Raw genomic sequence first — 18,655 nt, forward strand, 5'->3', positions numbered from 1 at the left:
GATAAGAAGCTACGCCATTTTGTATGATTTCTTAATATACCACGAGTTTAAAGTATTCGATGTGTTACATGTATCAGAACTCTGTCGGAAGTTCTGTAAAGGGTCGACGACTGGATCAAGGTTTTTTAATCATGGCGTACAAATTCAATTTGTGATGTTGTCATACGCAAAAATGACATTAACATTAATTATTCGTGATATTTTTTAATCAAGACAGATCTTACACATTTACAACCACATTGTTTGATCTAATGTAATCAATGCTAAGCTATGAAATTTATTCATCATTTGCGCAATACAATTCAGTCATTCGCTTAAGCAGTGGGATCCTATGGAGTTGAAACCCCCTCAAAAAATTGAATGATTACAGCTGAAATGACAATTATTGTGGTGCTAGAATGAAACTCTTTTCTTTAAATCGTTCATAGAATTAAATTTGGGGTGTTTGATATATGTTTTGTACAATTAGAAAGCATTTGACAGAGTATTAAGTTGTAGTTTCATACATTTATACTGTGTTAACGACTTTCTCAATCATTATACTTGATTATTAAATCCTACTTTTTGCGTCAGTTGCTGTAGTAGGGACGTTATATGTTTTCAGAACAAAATACACATGATAACAACATCCTGACATAAAAAGGTGTCTAAACTTGTAGCCACAGCAGGGTGTGTCGCGGATTCTCACTATTGTACAATATAGTACAATTGTAGTACATTACAGAGGCCAACTACATTATACACTGTTATCTTTCTCCTTTTACTCTCTAAAATCAAGTTTTATAATACTTTTTTTTTAAGACATCCAAACAATATGTAACCAAAACAATTGCTGTCTGCAAAGTTTGTTTACCTGACATGAATCAGTTTTAATATCTAAACTCAATTTACATGTATATGAAAAATAACTGTAATATATCTCAGTGATATATTTGATAACAATTACTTCAAAAAACAGTGATTAAACGTTAACCTGTCATTAAATTTTGATTAATTAATTAGTATTTCATTCGTTTATATATCTATGTTTAATGTGTTGACATTGTTTCTATTTTTACAGAGCAAAGACTGTCCGGATGGATTATTCTTAAGAGCTCAAGGAATATGCAAAATCAGTAAGTGGATGCCACAAAGTAACAATACCATAATAAAAGTGATGTGTTTGTCTTTATATCGTTAAGTAACAAGACCATAAAAATAACTATGTGTCTGTATTTCATATAGTTAAGATATATCTTAGCTCAATAATAAACTATCGGGGTTGCCGTTTCTGGTAAGACAAGGTTTAGCGGTTTATATTAGTGTCAGGTGTATGTATATATAATTGATATTTCACCTCTCTTTCATTTTGATATACCAGTATTATAGAAGCATATTATAGAAATGCCATAGGTGTTAATCTGGTTCTAGCATTTTTTAGTTTATAAGCAAAACGTCTTAATTTATAAGATTTACCAGTCATACTTTTTTAGCTCACCTGAGCCGAATCTCAACTGAGTTATTCTGATCACATTTTGTCCATCGTTCGTTTGTTAACTTTTTACATTTTGAAGTTCATTCTAAAACCGTTTGACCAATTTCAACCAAATTCAAAACAAAGCATCCTTAGGGAAAGACAAATATCAATTGCAGAAATAAAAGACCGATCTTTATTCAAAACTCGAAACTATTCTGATCACATTTTGTCCATCGTTCGTCTGTAAACTTTTTACATTTTGAACTTCATTCTAAAACCGTTTGGCCAATTTCAACCAAATTTAAAACAAAGCATCATTAGGGAAAGACAAATATAAATTGCAGAAATAAAAGACCGAGCTTTATTCAAAACTCGAAACTGTAGAAAAAGGGGGGTATATTTTTTAAAAACTTCTTCTCAAGAACTACTGAGTCAAATTTAATGTAATTTGGCATAAATACTCCTTATGAAAAGGAAAATATAAATTTCAAAAATTATGGTCTAGTTCTGTTTCAAATCTGAGTTATGTGAAAAAAATAAAGAAAGGGCGTGTTGCCATCAGTTTATAGCTTCAGGTTCGGTATTCATAAGTCTAGCTAAAATGGGTAGGCAAAACCGGGCCGGGGCAGAACAAAAAATGGCAGTTGGCCCGGGGCAAAACAAATGATTGGCAGTTATTAAGCTGCCAATCTCATTTAAATTTTCAGGAAATTTTTAGAACCAGTGTATTTGTTTTCGCTGTATATATTACTGCAAAACAAAGCGTATTTTGAAATTGACGATTGCCGATCTACCCCGGCTTTTTTTTGCCCCGGCCCGGTTTTGCTTATCAATTTTACCAAGACTCGTATTCCATACTTCTAAAACGAGGTTCTTTGTTCAAAGCAGCCCTGACAATAAAGCGAAAATGGTCGATCTGAAAATGATGAATTTGTTTGATATTGTTGAGCAACAGTTCGCGTACGAAAGGAATCTTTGAAACATGCAAAATACATTAGTGTCGATTTTGTAAAGTAAATTGAGGCTAAATATTTTAATGCGTTGACAGTTTTCACATATGACGGTGGTGTTAGCTTTTTTTTATTTTCGTTCCGTTTTCATTATTTATGATATGTAACCTGGGAACTATCGCCTGTATTTTGTGATTTTTACGTATCAAATTAAACTTCGGTAAATCAGACAGCTAACTGTTTACCTGCGCAAATTTAAGCAAAATCTGAAGTATTAAAAAGTACTAAACTACAATTCATTCTATCGATAAATCGGTATGCGCTTTTGTGTAATGGAAGACTAATGCAATATGTTTTGTTGAGATGCTTAGCATTTTCTCCAGTTCTGAGGCCATTCTTTTCTGAATAGGAAATACCAAGTTAAAAATCTTAAACTGAATGTAAACAACTCATGTAAACAAAATGACTCAGAATTGTGAGCTCTGTATCTTGCTTAATATTCTACGATTGACGCTGATATTTTGGTTGATCATAAGACATTTTATATGAATTATAGTATATTAAATACTTGTACAAAAAAATTAAAGGTTGATATGCTGTATATATAACTTCTCTTTGGGGCCCATCTTTATACAATGAATAATGTAAAATCTACAATATTTTTGATAGTTTTTCAGACACGAGTAAATAAAAACGACACCATTAAAACAGTTTCCATAGTTCTGACACATTTTTGTTGCGGGGATAAAGGAATTATCGTTATTCTTAAGAAAATATTACTGCGAAAAATTATCCTGGTTTGTAACCATTTGTTTTTTATGAAATAAGACGAAATTAATAGATGGGCCTCAGTAAATTAGAGTGATGTGCTCTCAATACTGTAGTTCTTTTTATGTCACGTGAAAACATTTTTCATTCCAATGTATTCATCAATCAAGTGTGAATGAAGTTATAAAAGTCACACGAGTTTACTCGAGGTAAACAACAGTCATTTGATTATAATAGAGAAGACAAATTAAATTTGTAAATGTCTTTAATTTGAGGAAATGCAATAACTAGTAAGTAGTTGAGGAAGAAATGGTCACATTTGCATCTCGTATATTCTGATCGCTTTATTAAGTGGGGGGGGGGAGCAGAACAACAAAATGGGGAATATGAAGTTAACGGTGAACCCTTACCAAATGTTAAGTTTTATTTCTTGCGTAGGATTTTCTTATTCTATGTAAAAATGGTATTCATTGAAGGTACAATGTTAAAAATTACGTGTATGCAAAAATAAGTGTAAAATTCCAATAGATTACAATATTTTTTTTGGTTATTTTACCGATGGGCTATATGGCACAATATCTTTTAACGCTCATTGTTTCTCAGGTGAGCGATGTGGCCCCATGGGCCTCTTGATTTATTTTTTTTTCTTTTAAAAGAGACAAAATGATTATCATGAATCACGTCCAGTTAATTTTAACATTCATACATTTCAAGATACTGATGAGTGCCAGAATGACCCATGTCTTAACGGAGCCACATGTACGAACACACCCGGCTCATTCAACTGTACATGTGACGCCGGATGGACCGGGATAGTTTGTGATGAAGGTAAACGACAATAAAATGCGTAAATTTTCACGTTTGTTTTTTTAAAATCAAATGTAAAATAAGCATGTCTATAGTTGTGGAGGCAGCAATTGTTAAAATGTTCCTTCCGTTAAAATAAGGATAATTTTTGAAATCCAACTTAAAACCAAATTCTCCTTTGCAAAATTGTTATACGTTTAAGCTGACATGAATGCATAAATCATTTGTTCGCCATATTAGTTTCGATCGCTCCTCTACTGCCACTGGGGTATCTACAGTAGTTGAGAAAGTTACGGTCGGTTGCTTTCCGATCGAGACATGTAGGTTGCACGGACTTGTAAATGCATGAACTACACATTGTAGTAAAATGTTTGTGATAAAGAATAAAGGAAACAACAATCAATAAAATACAAGTTTTATTTATTCTTCAAAAGAATTTTCCAGGTATCAAGGTATCATTTTGCACAGATTGCGCTCCCTTATGCATATCGAACATGTCTGTCGTTCATACGAATGCATAACGTATGCGTCTTTTTGAAAACCCTGGCGGAACTATATCCAACTCAGTAGCTAAATAATAGTAAATCCATGAAAGTAACACGTAACATCGATCCATCGATTTCTACAAAAAGCTCAGTTTCTAAAATCCATCCTGTTATTGACATTGCTCGATCTGCCATAGTGTGTGGTTTGCGCATATGCGATGTTTAAACAGAAACAACACAGGAAGCGGTCTACAAATATCGAGGATTTTTTAAGTATCTGTGCCTTGGTTTCAGTCTGTCTACTTCGTTGTTCGCTTAGATATACCTTGCAAGTTTAGTGGTTGTCATATTATTTTTGTTCAATACGTTTTTCTACACGTCTTTTCGTCCAAGGTTCGGGTGTATGGAATGCCTGAATGCAGTTATATAGGGGGTGTGTATCGATGAGACACAACTAATATGGCGGTAGTCGGAGATAAAAGAGAAAAAATGCGTATTTATGAATTCATGTCAGCTTTAAATACGAGGACTATTACATGCATTTTAATGTATTAATTGATGTTGCTGTGTTGTATTTTTTTATTGAAAGTTTTGATGTAATATTGTTTTTCTAGTATTTATTATGGATGATATAACAGGTTAAAATCATAACTTTTAGATATCAATGAATGTCTTGACAATCCTTGTCAAAACGGAGGAACATGCAGCAACAGCGATGGATCTTTCACGTGTACATGCGCTGGTGGATTCACAGGGGCACTCTGTAATGAAGGTAAATGTATATTATTCTTCCTCCCTCTATCAATATTAATGTATATTTCTCTTTTCCCTCTATCAATATCAATATGTATGCCTTGCTCCTCTTTTTCTGTGTTTCTTTCCGACTCTCTTAATTTAAGTTGATGTTTATCAACTCTGATTTCTATTTCTGTGTATCTGCCCTCCTCTCTCATGTTTGTCATTATCTCTCTAAATCGATACTTATCTTTACAGTGTTCGTACTTTTAAATACCAACATGTTATTACATCTTTATCTTTTCTATACGTATAAAGAAAGAAACTGTTATTTGTAGATTATTTTTGTTGGATATATTTTCATTTTTATATCAATACAGGCATGCTTGACGTTTATATTCTCTGTAAAGAAGAAGTCAGATCTAATTTTCAAAAGGTTTACAAATTCATAAGCTTTATTTGATTTTGACGTATTTGTAATTATACCTTATTTTCAAACATTAAAATAGAAGGAAGTGTAGTAGAGTACATCAGGTATTTTCAAATTTAGGTCACTTGAGGCACTCTGATTACTTATTAGAATTAGTATTTCACCGTCGTCGTCCGTGTTAATGCGACGCTCGTCGTGCGTTAACATTTGCCCGTTTATAACTTCGTAAAAAAAATTACTTTGGCCGTTTCTATTAAAATGTGGCATGATGCATCATAAATTGTACATTTTATGACTCTTTGCTTCGATTGCCTATGGGCAGGACCAAATTTGCTAAGTTTGACCATTTATAATATTTTACTTTTTCTCTGCGTATCTAAGAAAATCTACTTAAAATAATGCATTCATATCTCTACAAAAATTGTAACTTTCATTTGTTCAAATTTATGGGTTTCACCTCTAGGTCCATGCAAAAATGCTAGTTGTGTATCGTTGCATATAATGTTTAAAAAATCTTCTTTTCACGTGCTGACACTGAGTAGAATCTGACTGTATATTAAGAAAGACAACAACACTTTTTTTACATAATTTTTAACATTTTATGACCTCTGGGTTTAGGTTTAATAATCCAAGTCAGGGTAAAATGCTGATATAGTATGATTTTATACACACACGTATTAAATGTTTTTAGCTCACCGAGCTGAAAGCTCAAGTGAGCTATTCTGATCGCATTTTGTCTGTCGTCCGTCTGTCTGTCTGTCTGTCTGTCTGTCCGTCTGTCTGTCTGTCCGTCTGTCTGTAAACTTTTCACATTTTCAACATCTTCTCAAGAACCACTGGGCCAATTTTTACGAAACTTGGCACAAAGCATCCTAAGCCTAAGGGGATTCAAAGTTGTGAAAATTAAGGACCACGCACTTTTGCAAAGGGAGATAATTAGGAATTCATAAAAATTTTCGAGAAGATTTCAAAAATCTTCTTCTCATGAACCATAAGACCAGGAAAGCTGAAACTTGTGTGAAAGCATCCTCAGGTAGTGTAGATTTAAAATTGTGAAATTCATGATCCCCGGAGTAAGGTATGGCCACAATGGGGGGTCGAAGTTTTACATAGGAATATATAGAGTAAATCTTTAAAAATCTTCTTCTCAGTAACGAATCAGCCAGGAAAGCTGAAACTTGTGTGGATGCATCCTCAGGTAGTGTATATTCAAAGTTGTGAAAATCATGACCCCCGGGGGTAGGGTGGGGCCACAATGGGGGTCGAAGTTTTACATAGGAATATATAAAGTAAATCTTTAAAAATCTTCTTCTCAGAAACTAATCAGCCATGAAAGCTGAAACTTGTGTGAAAGCATCCTCAGGTAGTGTAGATTCAAAATTGTGAAATTCATGATCCCCGGGGGTAGGGTGGAGCCACAATTGGGGGTCGAAGTTTAACAAAGGAATATATAGAGTAAATCTTTAAAAATCTTCTTCTCAGAAACTAATCAGCCAGGAAAGCTGCAACTTGTGTGGATGCATCCTCAGGTAGTGTAGATTCAAAGTTGTGAAAATCATGACCCCCGGGGGTATGGTGGGGCCACAATTGGGGGTCGAAGTTTTACATAGGAATATATAGAGTAAATCTTTAAAAATCTTCTTCTCAGACACTAATCAGCCAGGAAAGCTGAAACTTGTGTGGAAGCAACTTCAGGTAGTGTAGATTCAAAGTTGTGAAAATCGTGACCCCCTGGGGGGTAGGGTGGGGCCACAATGGGGGTCGAAGTTTTACATAGGAATATTAAGAGTAATTCTTTAACCAATTTTAACCAAACTTGGCACAAAGCATCCTTAGACTAAGGGAATTCAAAGTTGTGAAAATTAAAGACCACGCCCTTTGAAAAGGGAGATAAATAGGAATTTATGAATTTTTTCGAGAAATTTTCAAAAATCTTGTTCTCATGAACCATAAGATCAGGAAAGCTGAAACTGGTGTGGATGCATACTCAGGTACTGTAGATTTAAAGTTGTGAAAATCATAACCCCCGGGAGTAGGATGGGGCCACAATGGGGTCGAAGTTTTACATAGGAATAAAAAGTAAATCTTTAAAAATCTTCTTCTCAGAAACTAATCAGCCAGGAAAGCTGAAACTTGTGTGGAAGCATATTCAAGTAGTGTAGATACAAAGTTGTGAAAATCGCGACCCCCAGGGGTAGGATGGGGCCACAATGGGGGGGGGGTTGAAGTTTAACAAAGGAATATATAGAGTAAATCTTTAAAAATCTTCTTCTCAGAAACTAATCAGCCAGGAAAGCTGAAACTTCTGTGGAAGCATATTCAGGTAGTGTAGATACAAAGTTGTGAAAATCGTGACCCCCAGGGGTAGGATGGGGCCACAATGGGGGGGGGGGGGGGTTGAAGTTTAACAAAGGAATATATAGAGTAAATCTTTAAAAATCTTCTTCTCAGAAACTAATCAGCCAGGAAAGCTGAAACGTGTGTGAAAGCATCCTCAGGTAGTGTAGATTCAAAATTGTGAAATTCATGATCCCCGAGGGTAGGGTGGAGCCGCAATGGGGGTCGAAGTTTAACAAAGGAATATATAGAGTAAATCTTTAAAAATCTTCTTCTCAGAAACTAATCAGCCAGGAAAGCTAAAACTTGTGTGGAAGCAACTTCAGGTAGTGTAGATTCAAAGTTGTGAAAATCGTGACCCCCTGGGGGGTAGGGTGGGGCCACAATGGGGGTCGAAGTTTTACATAGGAATATTAAGAGTAATTCTTTAACTAATTTTAACCAAACTTGGCACAAAGCATCATTAGCCTAAGGGGATTCAAAGTTGTGAAAATTAAAGACCACACCCTTTGAAAAGGAAGATAATTAGGAATTTATGAATTTTTTCGAGAAATTTTTAAAAATCTTGTTCTCATGAACCATAAGATCAGGAAAGCTGAAACTTGTGTGGATGCATACTCAGGTACTGTAGATTTAAAGATGTGAAAATCATGACCCCCGGGGGTAGGGTGGGGCCACAATGGGGGTCGAAGTTTTACATAGGAATATATAGAGTAAATCTTTAAAAATCTTCTTCTCAGAAACTAATCAGCCAGGAAAGCTGAAACTTGTGTGGAAGCATATTCAAGTAGTGTAGATACAAAGTTGTGAAAATCGTGACCCCCACGGGTAGGATGAGGCCACAATGGGGGGGGGGGGTTGAAGTTTAACAAAGGAATATATAGAGTAAATCTTCAAAAATCTTCTTCTCAGAAACTAATCAGCCAGGAAAGCTGAAACTTGTGTGAAAGTATCCTCTGGTAGTGTAGATTCAAAGTTGTGAAAATCATGACCCCTAGGGGTAGGGTGGGGCCACAATGGGGGGGGGGGGGTCGAAATTTTTACAAAGGAATATACAGAATAAATCTTTAAAAATTTTCATTTCATGAACCATAAGATCGGAAAAGATGAAAATTGTGTGAAAGCATCCTCAGGTAGTGTAGATTCAATGTTGTGAAAATCATATCCCCCGGGGGTAGGATGGGGCCACAATGGGGTCGAAGTTTTACATAGGAATAAAAAGTAAATCTTTAAATATCTTCTTCTCAGAAACTAATCAGCCAGGAAAGCTGAAACTTGTGTGGAAGCATATTCAAGTAGTGTAGATACAAAGTTGTGAATATCGTGACCCCCGGGGGTAGGATGGGGCCACAATCGGGGGTTGAAGTTTTACATAGGAATGTATAGAATAAATCTTTAAAAATCTTCTTTTCATGAACACTAATCAGCCAGGAAAGCTGAAACTTGTGTGGAAGCAACTTCAGGTAGTGTAGATTCAATGTTGTGAAAATCATAACCCCCGGGAGTAGGATGGGGCCACAATGGGGTCGAAGTTTTACATAGGAATAAAAAGTAAATCTTCTCAGAAACTAATCTGCCAGGAAAGCTGAAACCTGTGTGGAAGCAACTTCAGGTAGTGTAGATTCAAAGTTGTGAAAATCGTGACCCCAGGGGTAGAATGGGGCCACAATGGGGGGTCGAAGTTTTACATAGGAATATATAAAGTAAATCTTTAAAAATCTTCTTCTCAGAAACTAATCAGCCAGGAAAGCTGAAACTTGTGTGAAAGCATCCTCAGGTAGTGTAAATTCAAAATTGTGAAATTCATGATCCCCAGGGGTAGGGTGGAGCCACAATGGGGGGTTGAAGTTTAACAAAGGAATATATAGAGTAAATCTTTAAAAATCTTCTTCTCAGAAACTAATCAGCCAGGAAAGCTGAAACTTGTGTGGATGCATCCTCAGGTAATGTAGATTAAAAGTTGTGAAAATCATGACCCGCGGGGGTAGGGTGGGGCCACAATGGGGGGTCGAAGTTTTACATAGGAATATATAGAGTAAATCTTTAAAAATCTTCTTCTCAGACAATAATCAGTCCGGAAAGCTGAAACTTGTGTGGAAGCAACTTCAGGTAGTGTAGATTCAAAGTTGTGAAAATCGTGAACCCCTGGGGGGTAGGGTGGGGCCACAATGGGGGTCGAAGTTTTGCATAGGAATATTAAGAGTAATTCTTTAACCAATTTTAACCAAACTTGGCACAAAGCATCCTTAGACTAAGGGAATTCAAAGTTGTGAAAATTAAAGATCACGCCCTTTTGCAAAGGGATATAATAAGGAATTTATGAATATTTTCGAGAAATTTTCAAAAATCTTGTTCTCATGAACCGTAAGATCAGGAAAGCTGAAACTTGTGTGGATGCATCCTCAGGTACTGTAGATTTAAAGTTGTGAAAATCATGACCCCCGGGGGTAGGATGGGGCCACAATGGGGGTAGAAGTTTTACATAGGAATATATAGAGTACATCTTTAAAAATCTTCTCCTCAGAAACTAATTAGCCAGGAAAGCTGAAACTTGTGTGGAAGCATATTCAAGTAGTGTAAATACAAAGATGTGAAAATCGTGACCCCCAGGGGTAGAATGGGGCCACAATGGGGGGGGGGGGGGGGGTTGAAGTTTAACAAAGGAATATATAGAGTAAATCTTTAAAAATCTTCTTCTCAGAAACTAATCAGCCAGGAAAGCTGAAACTTGTGTGAAAGTATCCTCAGGTAGTGTAGATTCAAAGTTGTAAAAATCGTGACCCCCGGGGGTAGGGTGCGGACACAATGGGGGGTCGAAGTTTTACATAGGAATATATTGAATAAATCTTTAAAAATCTTCTTTTCATGAACCATAAGATCGGGAAAGCTGAAAATTGTGTGAAAGCATCCTCAGGTAGTGTAGATTCAATGTTGTGAAAATCATAACCCCCGGGAGTAGGATGGGGCCACAATGGGGTCGAAGTTTTACATAGGAATAAAAAGTAAATCTTTAAAAATCTTCTTCTCAGAAACTAATCTGCCAGGAAAGCTGAAACTTGTGTGGAAGCAACTTCAGGTAGTGTAGATTCAAAGTTGTGAAAATCGTGACCACCCGGGGGGTAGGGTGGGGCCACAATAGGGATCGAAGATTTACATAGGAATATAAATAGTAATTCTTTAACCAATTTTAACCAAACTTGGCACAAAGCATCCTTAGCCTAAGGGAATTCAAAGTTGTGTAAATTAAAGACCACGCCCTTTTGCAAAGGGAGATAATTAGGAATTTATGAAAATTTTCGAGATATTTTCAAAAATCTTGTTCTCATGAACCATAAGATCAGGAAAGCTGAAACTTGTGTGGATGCATCCTCAGGTAGAGTAGATTCATAGTTGGGAAAATCAGGACCCCCGGGGGGAGGGGGGCCACAATGGGGGTCGAAGTTTGACATAGGAATATATAGAGTAAATCTTTAAAAATCTTCTTCTCAGAAACTTATCAGCCAGGAAAGCTGAAACTTGTGTGGAAGCATATTCAGGTAGTGTAGATACAAAGTTATGAAAATAGTGACCCCCAGGGGTAGGATGGGGCCACAATGGGGGGGGGGTTGAAGTTTAACAAAGGAATATATAGAGTAAATCTTTGAAAATCTTCTTCTCAGAAACTAATCAGCCAGGAAAGTTGAAACTTGTGTGGATGCATCCTCAGGTAGTGTAGATTCAATGTTGTGAAAATCATGACTCCCGGGGTTAGGGTGAGGCCACAATGGGGGTCGAAGTTTTACATAGGAATATATAAAGAAAATCTTTAAAAATCTTCTTCAAAGAAACTAATCAGCCAGGAAAGTTGAAACTTGTGTGGAAGCAACTTCAGGTAGTGTAGATTCAAAGTTGTGAAAATCGTGACCCCCAGGGGTAGGATGGGGCCACAATGGGGGAGTTGAAGTTTTACATAGGAATATATAGAGTAAATCTTTAAAAATTTTCTTCTCAGAAACTAATCAGCCAGGAAAGCTGAAACTTGTGTGAAAGTATCCTCTGGTAGTGAAGATTGAAAGTTGTGAAATCGTGTCCCCCGGGGGTAGGGTGGGGCCACAATGGGGGGTCGAAGATTTACATAGGAATATATAGAATAAATCTTTAAAAATCTTCTTTTCATGAACCTTAAGATCGGGAAAGCTGAAAATCGTGTGAAAGCATCCTCAGGTAGTGTAGATTCAATGTTGTGAAAATCATAACCCCCGGAAGTAGGATGGGGCCACAATGGGGTCGAAGTTTTACATAGGAATAAAAAGTAACTCTTTAAAAATCTTTTTTTCTCAGAAACTAATCAGCCAGGAAAGCTGAAACTTGTGTGGAAGCAACTCCAGGTAGTGTAGATTCAAAGTTGGGAAAATTGTGACCCCCCCCCCCCCGGGGGAACGGTGGGGCCATAATAGGGATCGAAGATTTACATAGGAATATAAATAGTAATTCTTTAACCAATTTTAACCAAACTTGGCACAAAGCATCCTTAGCCTAAGGGAATTCAAAGTTGTGAAAATTAAAGACCACGCCGCCCTTTTGCAAAGGGAGATAATTAGGAATTTATGAAAATGTTCGAGAAATTTTCAAAAATCTTGTTCTCATGAATCATAAGATCAGGAAAGCTGAAACTTGTGTGGATGCATCCTCAGGTAGTGTAGATTCAATGTTGTGAAAATCATAACCCCCGGGAGTAGGATGGGGCCACAATGGGGTCGAAGTTTTACATAGGAATAAAAAGTAAATCTTTAAAAATCTTCTTCTCAGAAACTAATCTGCCAGGAAAGCTGAAACTTGTGTGGAAGCAACTTCAGGTAGTGTAGATTCAAAGTTGTGAAAATCGTGACCACCCGGGGGGTAGGGTGGGGCCACAATAGGGATCGAAGATTTACATAGGAATATAAATAGTAATTCTTTAACCAATTTTAACCAAACTTGGCACAAAGCATCCTTAGCCTAAGGGAATTCAAAGTTGTGAAAATTAAAGACCACGCCCTTTTGCAAAGGGAGATAATTAGGAATTTATTAAAATTTTCGAGATATTTTCAAAAATCTTGTTCTCATGAACCATAAGATCAGGAAAGCTGAAACTTGTGTGGATGCATCCTCGGGTAGTGTAGATTCAACGTTGTGAAAATCATGACCCCCGGGGGGAGGGGGGGGGCCACAATGGGGGTCGAAGTTTTACATAGGAATATATAGAGTAAATCTTTAAAAATCTTCTTCTCAGAAACTAATCAGCCAGGAAAGCTGAAACTTGTGTGGATGCATCCTCAGGTAGTGTAGATTCAAAGTTGTGAAAATCATGACCCCCGGGAGTAGGATGGGGCCACAATGGGGTCGAAGTTTTACATAGGAATATATAAAAAAAATATTTAAAAATCTTCTTCTAAGAAACTAATCAGCCAGGAAAGTTGAAACTTGTGTGGAAGCAACTTCAGGCAGTGTAGATTCAAAGTTGTGAAAATCGTGACCCCCAGGGGTAGGATGGGGCCACAATAGGGGAATTGAAGTTTTACATAGGAATATACAGAGTAAATCTTTAAAAATCTTCTTCTCAGAAACTAATAAGACAGGAAAGCTGAAACTTGTGTGGAAGCATATTCAGTTAGTGTAGATACAAAGTATTGAAAATCGTGACCCCCGGGGGTAGGGTGGGGCCACAATGGGGTCGAAGTTTTACATAGGAATATATAAAGTAAATCTTTAACCAATTTTAACCAAACTTGGCACAAAGCATCCTTAGCCTAAGGGGATTCAAAGTTGTGAAAATTAAAGACCACGCCCTTTTGCAAAGGGAGATAATAAGGAATTTATGAAAATTTTCGAGATATTTTCAAAAATCTTGTTCTCATGAACCATAAGATCAGGAAAGCTGAAACTTGTGTGGATGCATCCTCAGGTAGAGTAGATTCAAAGTTGTGAAAATCATGACCCCCGGGGGGAGGGGGGGCCACAATGGGGGTCGAAGTTTTACATAGGAATATATAGAGTAAATCTTTAAAAATCTTCTTCTCAGAAACTAATCAGCCAGGAAAGTTGAAACTTGTGTGGATGCATCCTCAGGTAGTGTAGATTCAAAGTTGTGAAAATCTTGACCCCCAGGGGTAGGGTGGAGCCACAATGGGGGGGGGGGTCGAAGTTTTACATAGGTATATATAGAGTAAATCTTTAAAAATCTTCTCCTCATGAACCATAAGATCAGGAAAGCTGAAACTTGTGTTGATGCATCCTCAGGTAGTGTAGATTCAACGTTGTGAAAATCATGACCCCCGGGGGGAGGGGGGGGGGGCCACAATGGGGGTCGAAGTTTTACATAGGAATATATAAAAAAAATATTTAAAAATCTTCTTCTAAGAAACTAATCAGCCAGGAAAGTTGAAACTTGTGTGGAAGCAACTTCAGGCAGTGTAGATTCAAAGTTGTGAAAGGTGGGGCCACAATGGGGGGGGGGGGGGGGGGGTTGAAGTTTAACAATGGAATATATAGAGTAAATCTTTAAAAATCTTCTTCTCAGAAACTAATCAGCCAGGAAAGCTGAAACTTGTGTGAAAGTATCCTCTGGTAGTGTAGATTCAAAGTTGTGAAAATCGTGACCCCCAGGGGTAGGGTGGAGCCACAATGGGGGGGGGGGTCGAAGTTTTACATAGGTATATATAGAGTAAATCTTTAAAAATCTTCTCCTCATGAACCATAAGATCAGGAAAGCTGAAACTTGTGTTGATGCATCCTCAGGTAGTGTAGATTCAACGTTGTGAAAATCATGACCCCCGGGGGGAGGGGGGGGCCACAATGGGGGTCGAAGTTTTACATAGGAATATATAGAGTAAATCTTTAAAAATCTTCTTCTCAGAAACTAATCAGCCAGGAAAGCTGAAACTTGTGTGGATGCATCCTCAGGTAGTGTAGATTCAAAGTTGTGAAAATCATGACCCCCGGGAGTAGGATGGGGCCACAATGGGGTCGAAGTTTTACATAGGAATATATAAAAAAAATATTTAAAAATCTTCTTCTAAGAAACTAATCAGCCAGGAAAGTTGAAACTTGTGTGGAAGCAACTTCAGGCAGTGTAGATTCAAAGTTGTGAAAATCGTGACCCCCAGGGGTAGGATGGGGCCACAATAGGGGAATTGAAGTTTTACATAGGAATATACAGAGTAAATCTTTAAAAATCTTCTTCTCAGAAACTAATAAGACAGGAAAGCTGAAACTTGTGTGGAAGCATATTCAGTTAGTGTAGATACAAAGTATTGAAAATCGTGACCCCCGGGGGTAGGGTGGGGCCACAATGGGGTCGAAGTTTTACATAGGAATATATAAAGTAAATCTTTAAAAATCTTCTTCTCAGAAACTAATCAGCCAGGAAAGCTGAAACTTGTGTGGAAGCATCCTCAGGTAGTGTAGATACAAAGTTGTGAAAATCGTGACCCCCAGGGGTAAGGTGGGGCCACAATGGGGGGGGGGGTTGAAGTTTAACATATGAATATATAGAGTAAATCTTTAAAAATCTTCTTTTGAGAAACTAATCAGCCAGATGATTCTTTATAATTGTTAAGACTTTGGCCCCAGGACAATTCTTTGGCTTCACAAGAAGGTTCAGGGTTTGATGTAGGTTTATATCCCATATATTAATTATTGTTAAGGATCTTTTTGAGAACTGCAATACTCAACATATGATATGACTATAAAATCATCCTGTTAGAAAAGGGACTAATGATTATAAACATAAGAATATCCAGGGGGAAAAGTGATTTTATTTATACAGGATCTACATGTATTATTGTACATTGTCCAGATAGTTTGTATTATGACTCCATTAAGCTGATTTTTTCATACCTTTTGTTCCTCAGGTGAGCGATGTTGCCCATGGGCCTCTTGTTTCTTCTTCTGCTGACACCTAGTAGAAACTGACTGTATATTAAAGGGGCATGGTCACGATTTTGATCAACAATTATTTTCCTGATTTTAAAGTTTACAGTTTAAAGCTTTGTGTAAATTAATATCATATTTTAATGCATTTTTCTTGAGATTTAAACTTTATATCGTGACATAATTATTCAATCATCTATTATATACAGTCCCATAATCATTCAATCATACTTAAATGCTTAATAAAATTTTAATCGGGAAGTACTCTAGCCTCGCCTATTATAAAAGTAAAATTAAGCTACATGTGTATTATGCTATTTGATGCATGTTGTAGTTTCGGCATAACATTACCTTATTTCATAATACATGTACTGACAGTTTATATCAAATGCTGATCATTTCTTAAAAGGAATACTTTGTTGCTGTACTGTTTACCGACAACTTTACAATTATAGCGCCTATGAACTTATATGTGCATATGGCATGGAATCCCGATCCAGATTCAGATAAACGTGTACTAGCCTGGTTCCCTTAGCTAAACATTACGCACAGGAACCAGGATAGCTCATGCGCAGGTTGAATTTTCCCCATAGCATCCGGCTTGACCTCAGGGTCCATGCAGTTACATGCTTATCAAAACATGATCGTGCAAGTTAAAGTTGATTTAGGTTTTTTCCAATAGAAATCATGTTTTGCTTACTGTATTTAATATTTTATATAAATGGCGAATTTTAATATTATACCAGTACTGAAACATCGTATGAAAACGTTATATATACATGTATTTTGTAACTAGTCGTCTTTTAAATACATATACCTTTCTTCTAATTGTTAAAAATTAATTCAATCGTAAAAAGTACATTGTATATCATTTCTTCTACATTTTTTTTTTCATGAAAATACCTACAAGAGAGTTTTACCAATCACAAACAGTTTTAAGTAATGTAAAACACCTCAGTAGTAGTACGTTTCAGGGTCTGTAAATTCTATCAGCACGCAACAATTCTACATTGCACATAGTCTTCAAAAATTTAGAAATATTTAGATAAAGAAGTTATTTAAGAGAAAAGGTTACGTGTTTTGTAGGCGGGTTCGGTTTTTAAAAATCACAATTCCTGAAATGAATCATGAGTACATACTGTTTTTAACAACGCATGCTACCCTCTGAAAATTTAACTCGCCAATAAACATCTAATTTTTTAAAGAGTGTTTGTTAGGATTACATAAACTGTGTTCGACAAATAGTTTTCCTAAAAAATGTTCTTCGTTTTAAAAACACGTTTTATATACAGGCATTCAATCACAACACGTTTTTATAACAAAAAAGAACTGAAAGTTTAGTCATTATAATCGTTTGACACCATATCACATATATTTTCAACTCGCAGCAACAACGGAAGACCTACTCGTGGCTTTGCCACGAGCGCTGCTCTAGTTTTTTTTTACAACTATATTATTAAATCATACTTTGCATAAATGTTCAGAAGAAATGTTTTGAATTAATATATACATTTATACACACTTGAGTTGTAATTGCTTAATGCGCATTTAGTACACCTTTTAAAGATGAATGAACTCGCGAGATTGATCGAAAATCGAGTCACACCACGCTTCGGCAAATTCGTTCCTCCAGTAAATACTCCAGCTACATGAATACATATTGGTTGAATTCAAACTGATGATTCGTTGTTAGTGATGTTAATCCAACATCAATTATACTTGCTTTGTACATGTACCGTAATGTGTAACAACTTGTTCCGTTGACACCCCTGCCATATGGCAATCTATTTTTAAATCAGGATAACACCATATACACAAGTTCATGGTGTACAGCCCTTTTACTTGAAAATTCTTGCTCATTGTTGCCAATTACATCCTATATAACATTTTCACCGATTGCTAATGTAAATGTTGACACATTAAACATGCATTGGTTACTTTTTTTCATGAACAATATTGATATATTTGCTTGCTCCCATTGCCTGCACTGTTTCGGAGAATGCAACTCTCAAACCTTAGATATGCCTGACGTCAGACAATAATGTTTATACTACTATATCTTATACCATGATACCATTTATGTTTAGAAATAAAATAGTTAAATGAAACCAAATTTAAGACAATAATAATTTTATAAAAAAAAAATCGAGTAATGTAATAATAAAAATGTTTAATACTCTTTTGAACGAGGTAACTTAAATATATGTGCATCGGGAATATTAAATCGTACGCGGGGTGTAAACCATTACGTGAATGAACAGATAACCGATTGCATTAGATATATGTATTATAACAAATAAAGCAGTAAAAGAACTTTTCTGTATTTTTCAACCCACATTTACATAATTTTTTCCCTAATTTATAGTAATTAAATGAGTTTAACGGTAATCGGCTGAGTTGTTCGGCTAAATATGTAAACACGATTTGAGAAAATTATAACTACTTTATAAATCACTTTAAACAAATTGCATTTACAGAAAAATCGTTTGGATTTATTGCTAATCTAAAAAATTACACGGATCTTAAGTAAGCTTACATTTTTTAAAGTTGATCTGTTCAGTTTATTGTCGAGAATGGATACGTTTGTGTTCGGACATCGGAGGAATTAAATGAATCGTGAAAAGTACAAAAATACGACGCCCGTTTCTTTTTTATAATTTTCTTTATAAACGTATCGAATCGTTCGTTGATTGAATTCTTCTGTTTTAAACGACTGAAGTCATTAAATGAATCAATAAATATATTTGTGTAGTAATTAATCGATGTATTGTGTAACTTAAAATTTTCACATTTACTG

At 36.0% G+C, this 18,655-nt stretch overlaps 1 protein-coding gene across 1 annotated transcript in view; it reads left to right on the forward strand.

Annotated features, from left to right (window-relative positions):
* Positions 1 to 18,655, forward strand: part of LOC128173537 (neurogenic locus notch homolog protein 2-like) — a 252,423-nt gene that overhangs the window by 75,399 nt on the left and 158,369 nt on the right. Inside the window, exons 5-6 of the mRNA XM_052839240.1 lie at positions 3,889 to 4,002; positions 5,125 to 5,238. Of these exons, the coding sequence (XP_052695200.1) occupies positions 3,889 to 4,002; positions 5,125 to 5,238 (228 nt within the window). The remainder of the gene's footprint in view (positions 1 to 3,888; positions 4,003 to 5,124; positions 5,239 to 18,655) is intronic.

The sequence above is a fragment of the Crassostrea angulata genome, chromosome 2, assembly GCF_025612915.1.
Source record: "Crassostrea angulata isolate pt1a10 chromosome 2, ASM2561291v2, whole genome shotgun sequence".
Taxonomy (NCBI): Eukaryota; Metazoa; Mollusca; class Bivalvia; order Ostreida; family Ostreidae; genus Magallana; species Magallana angulata.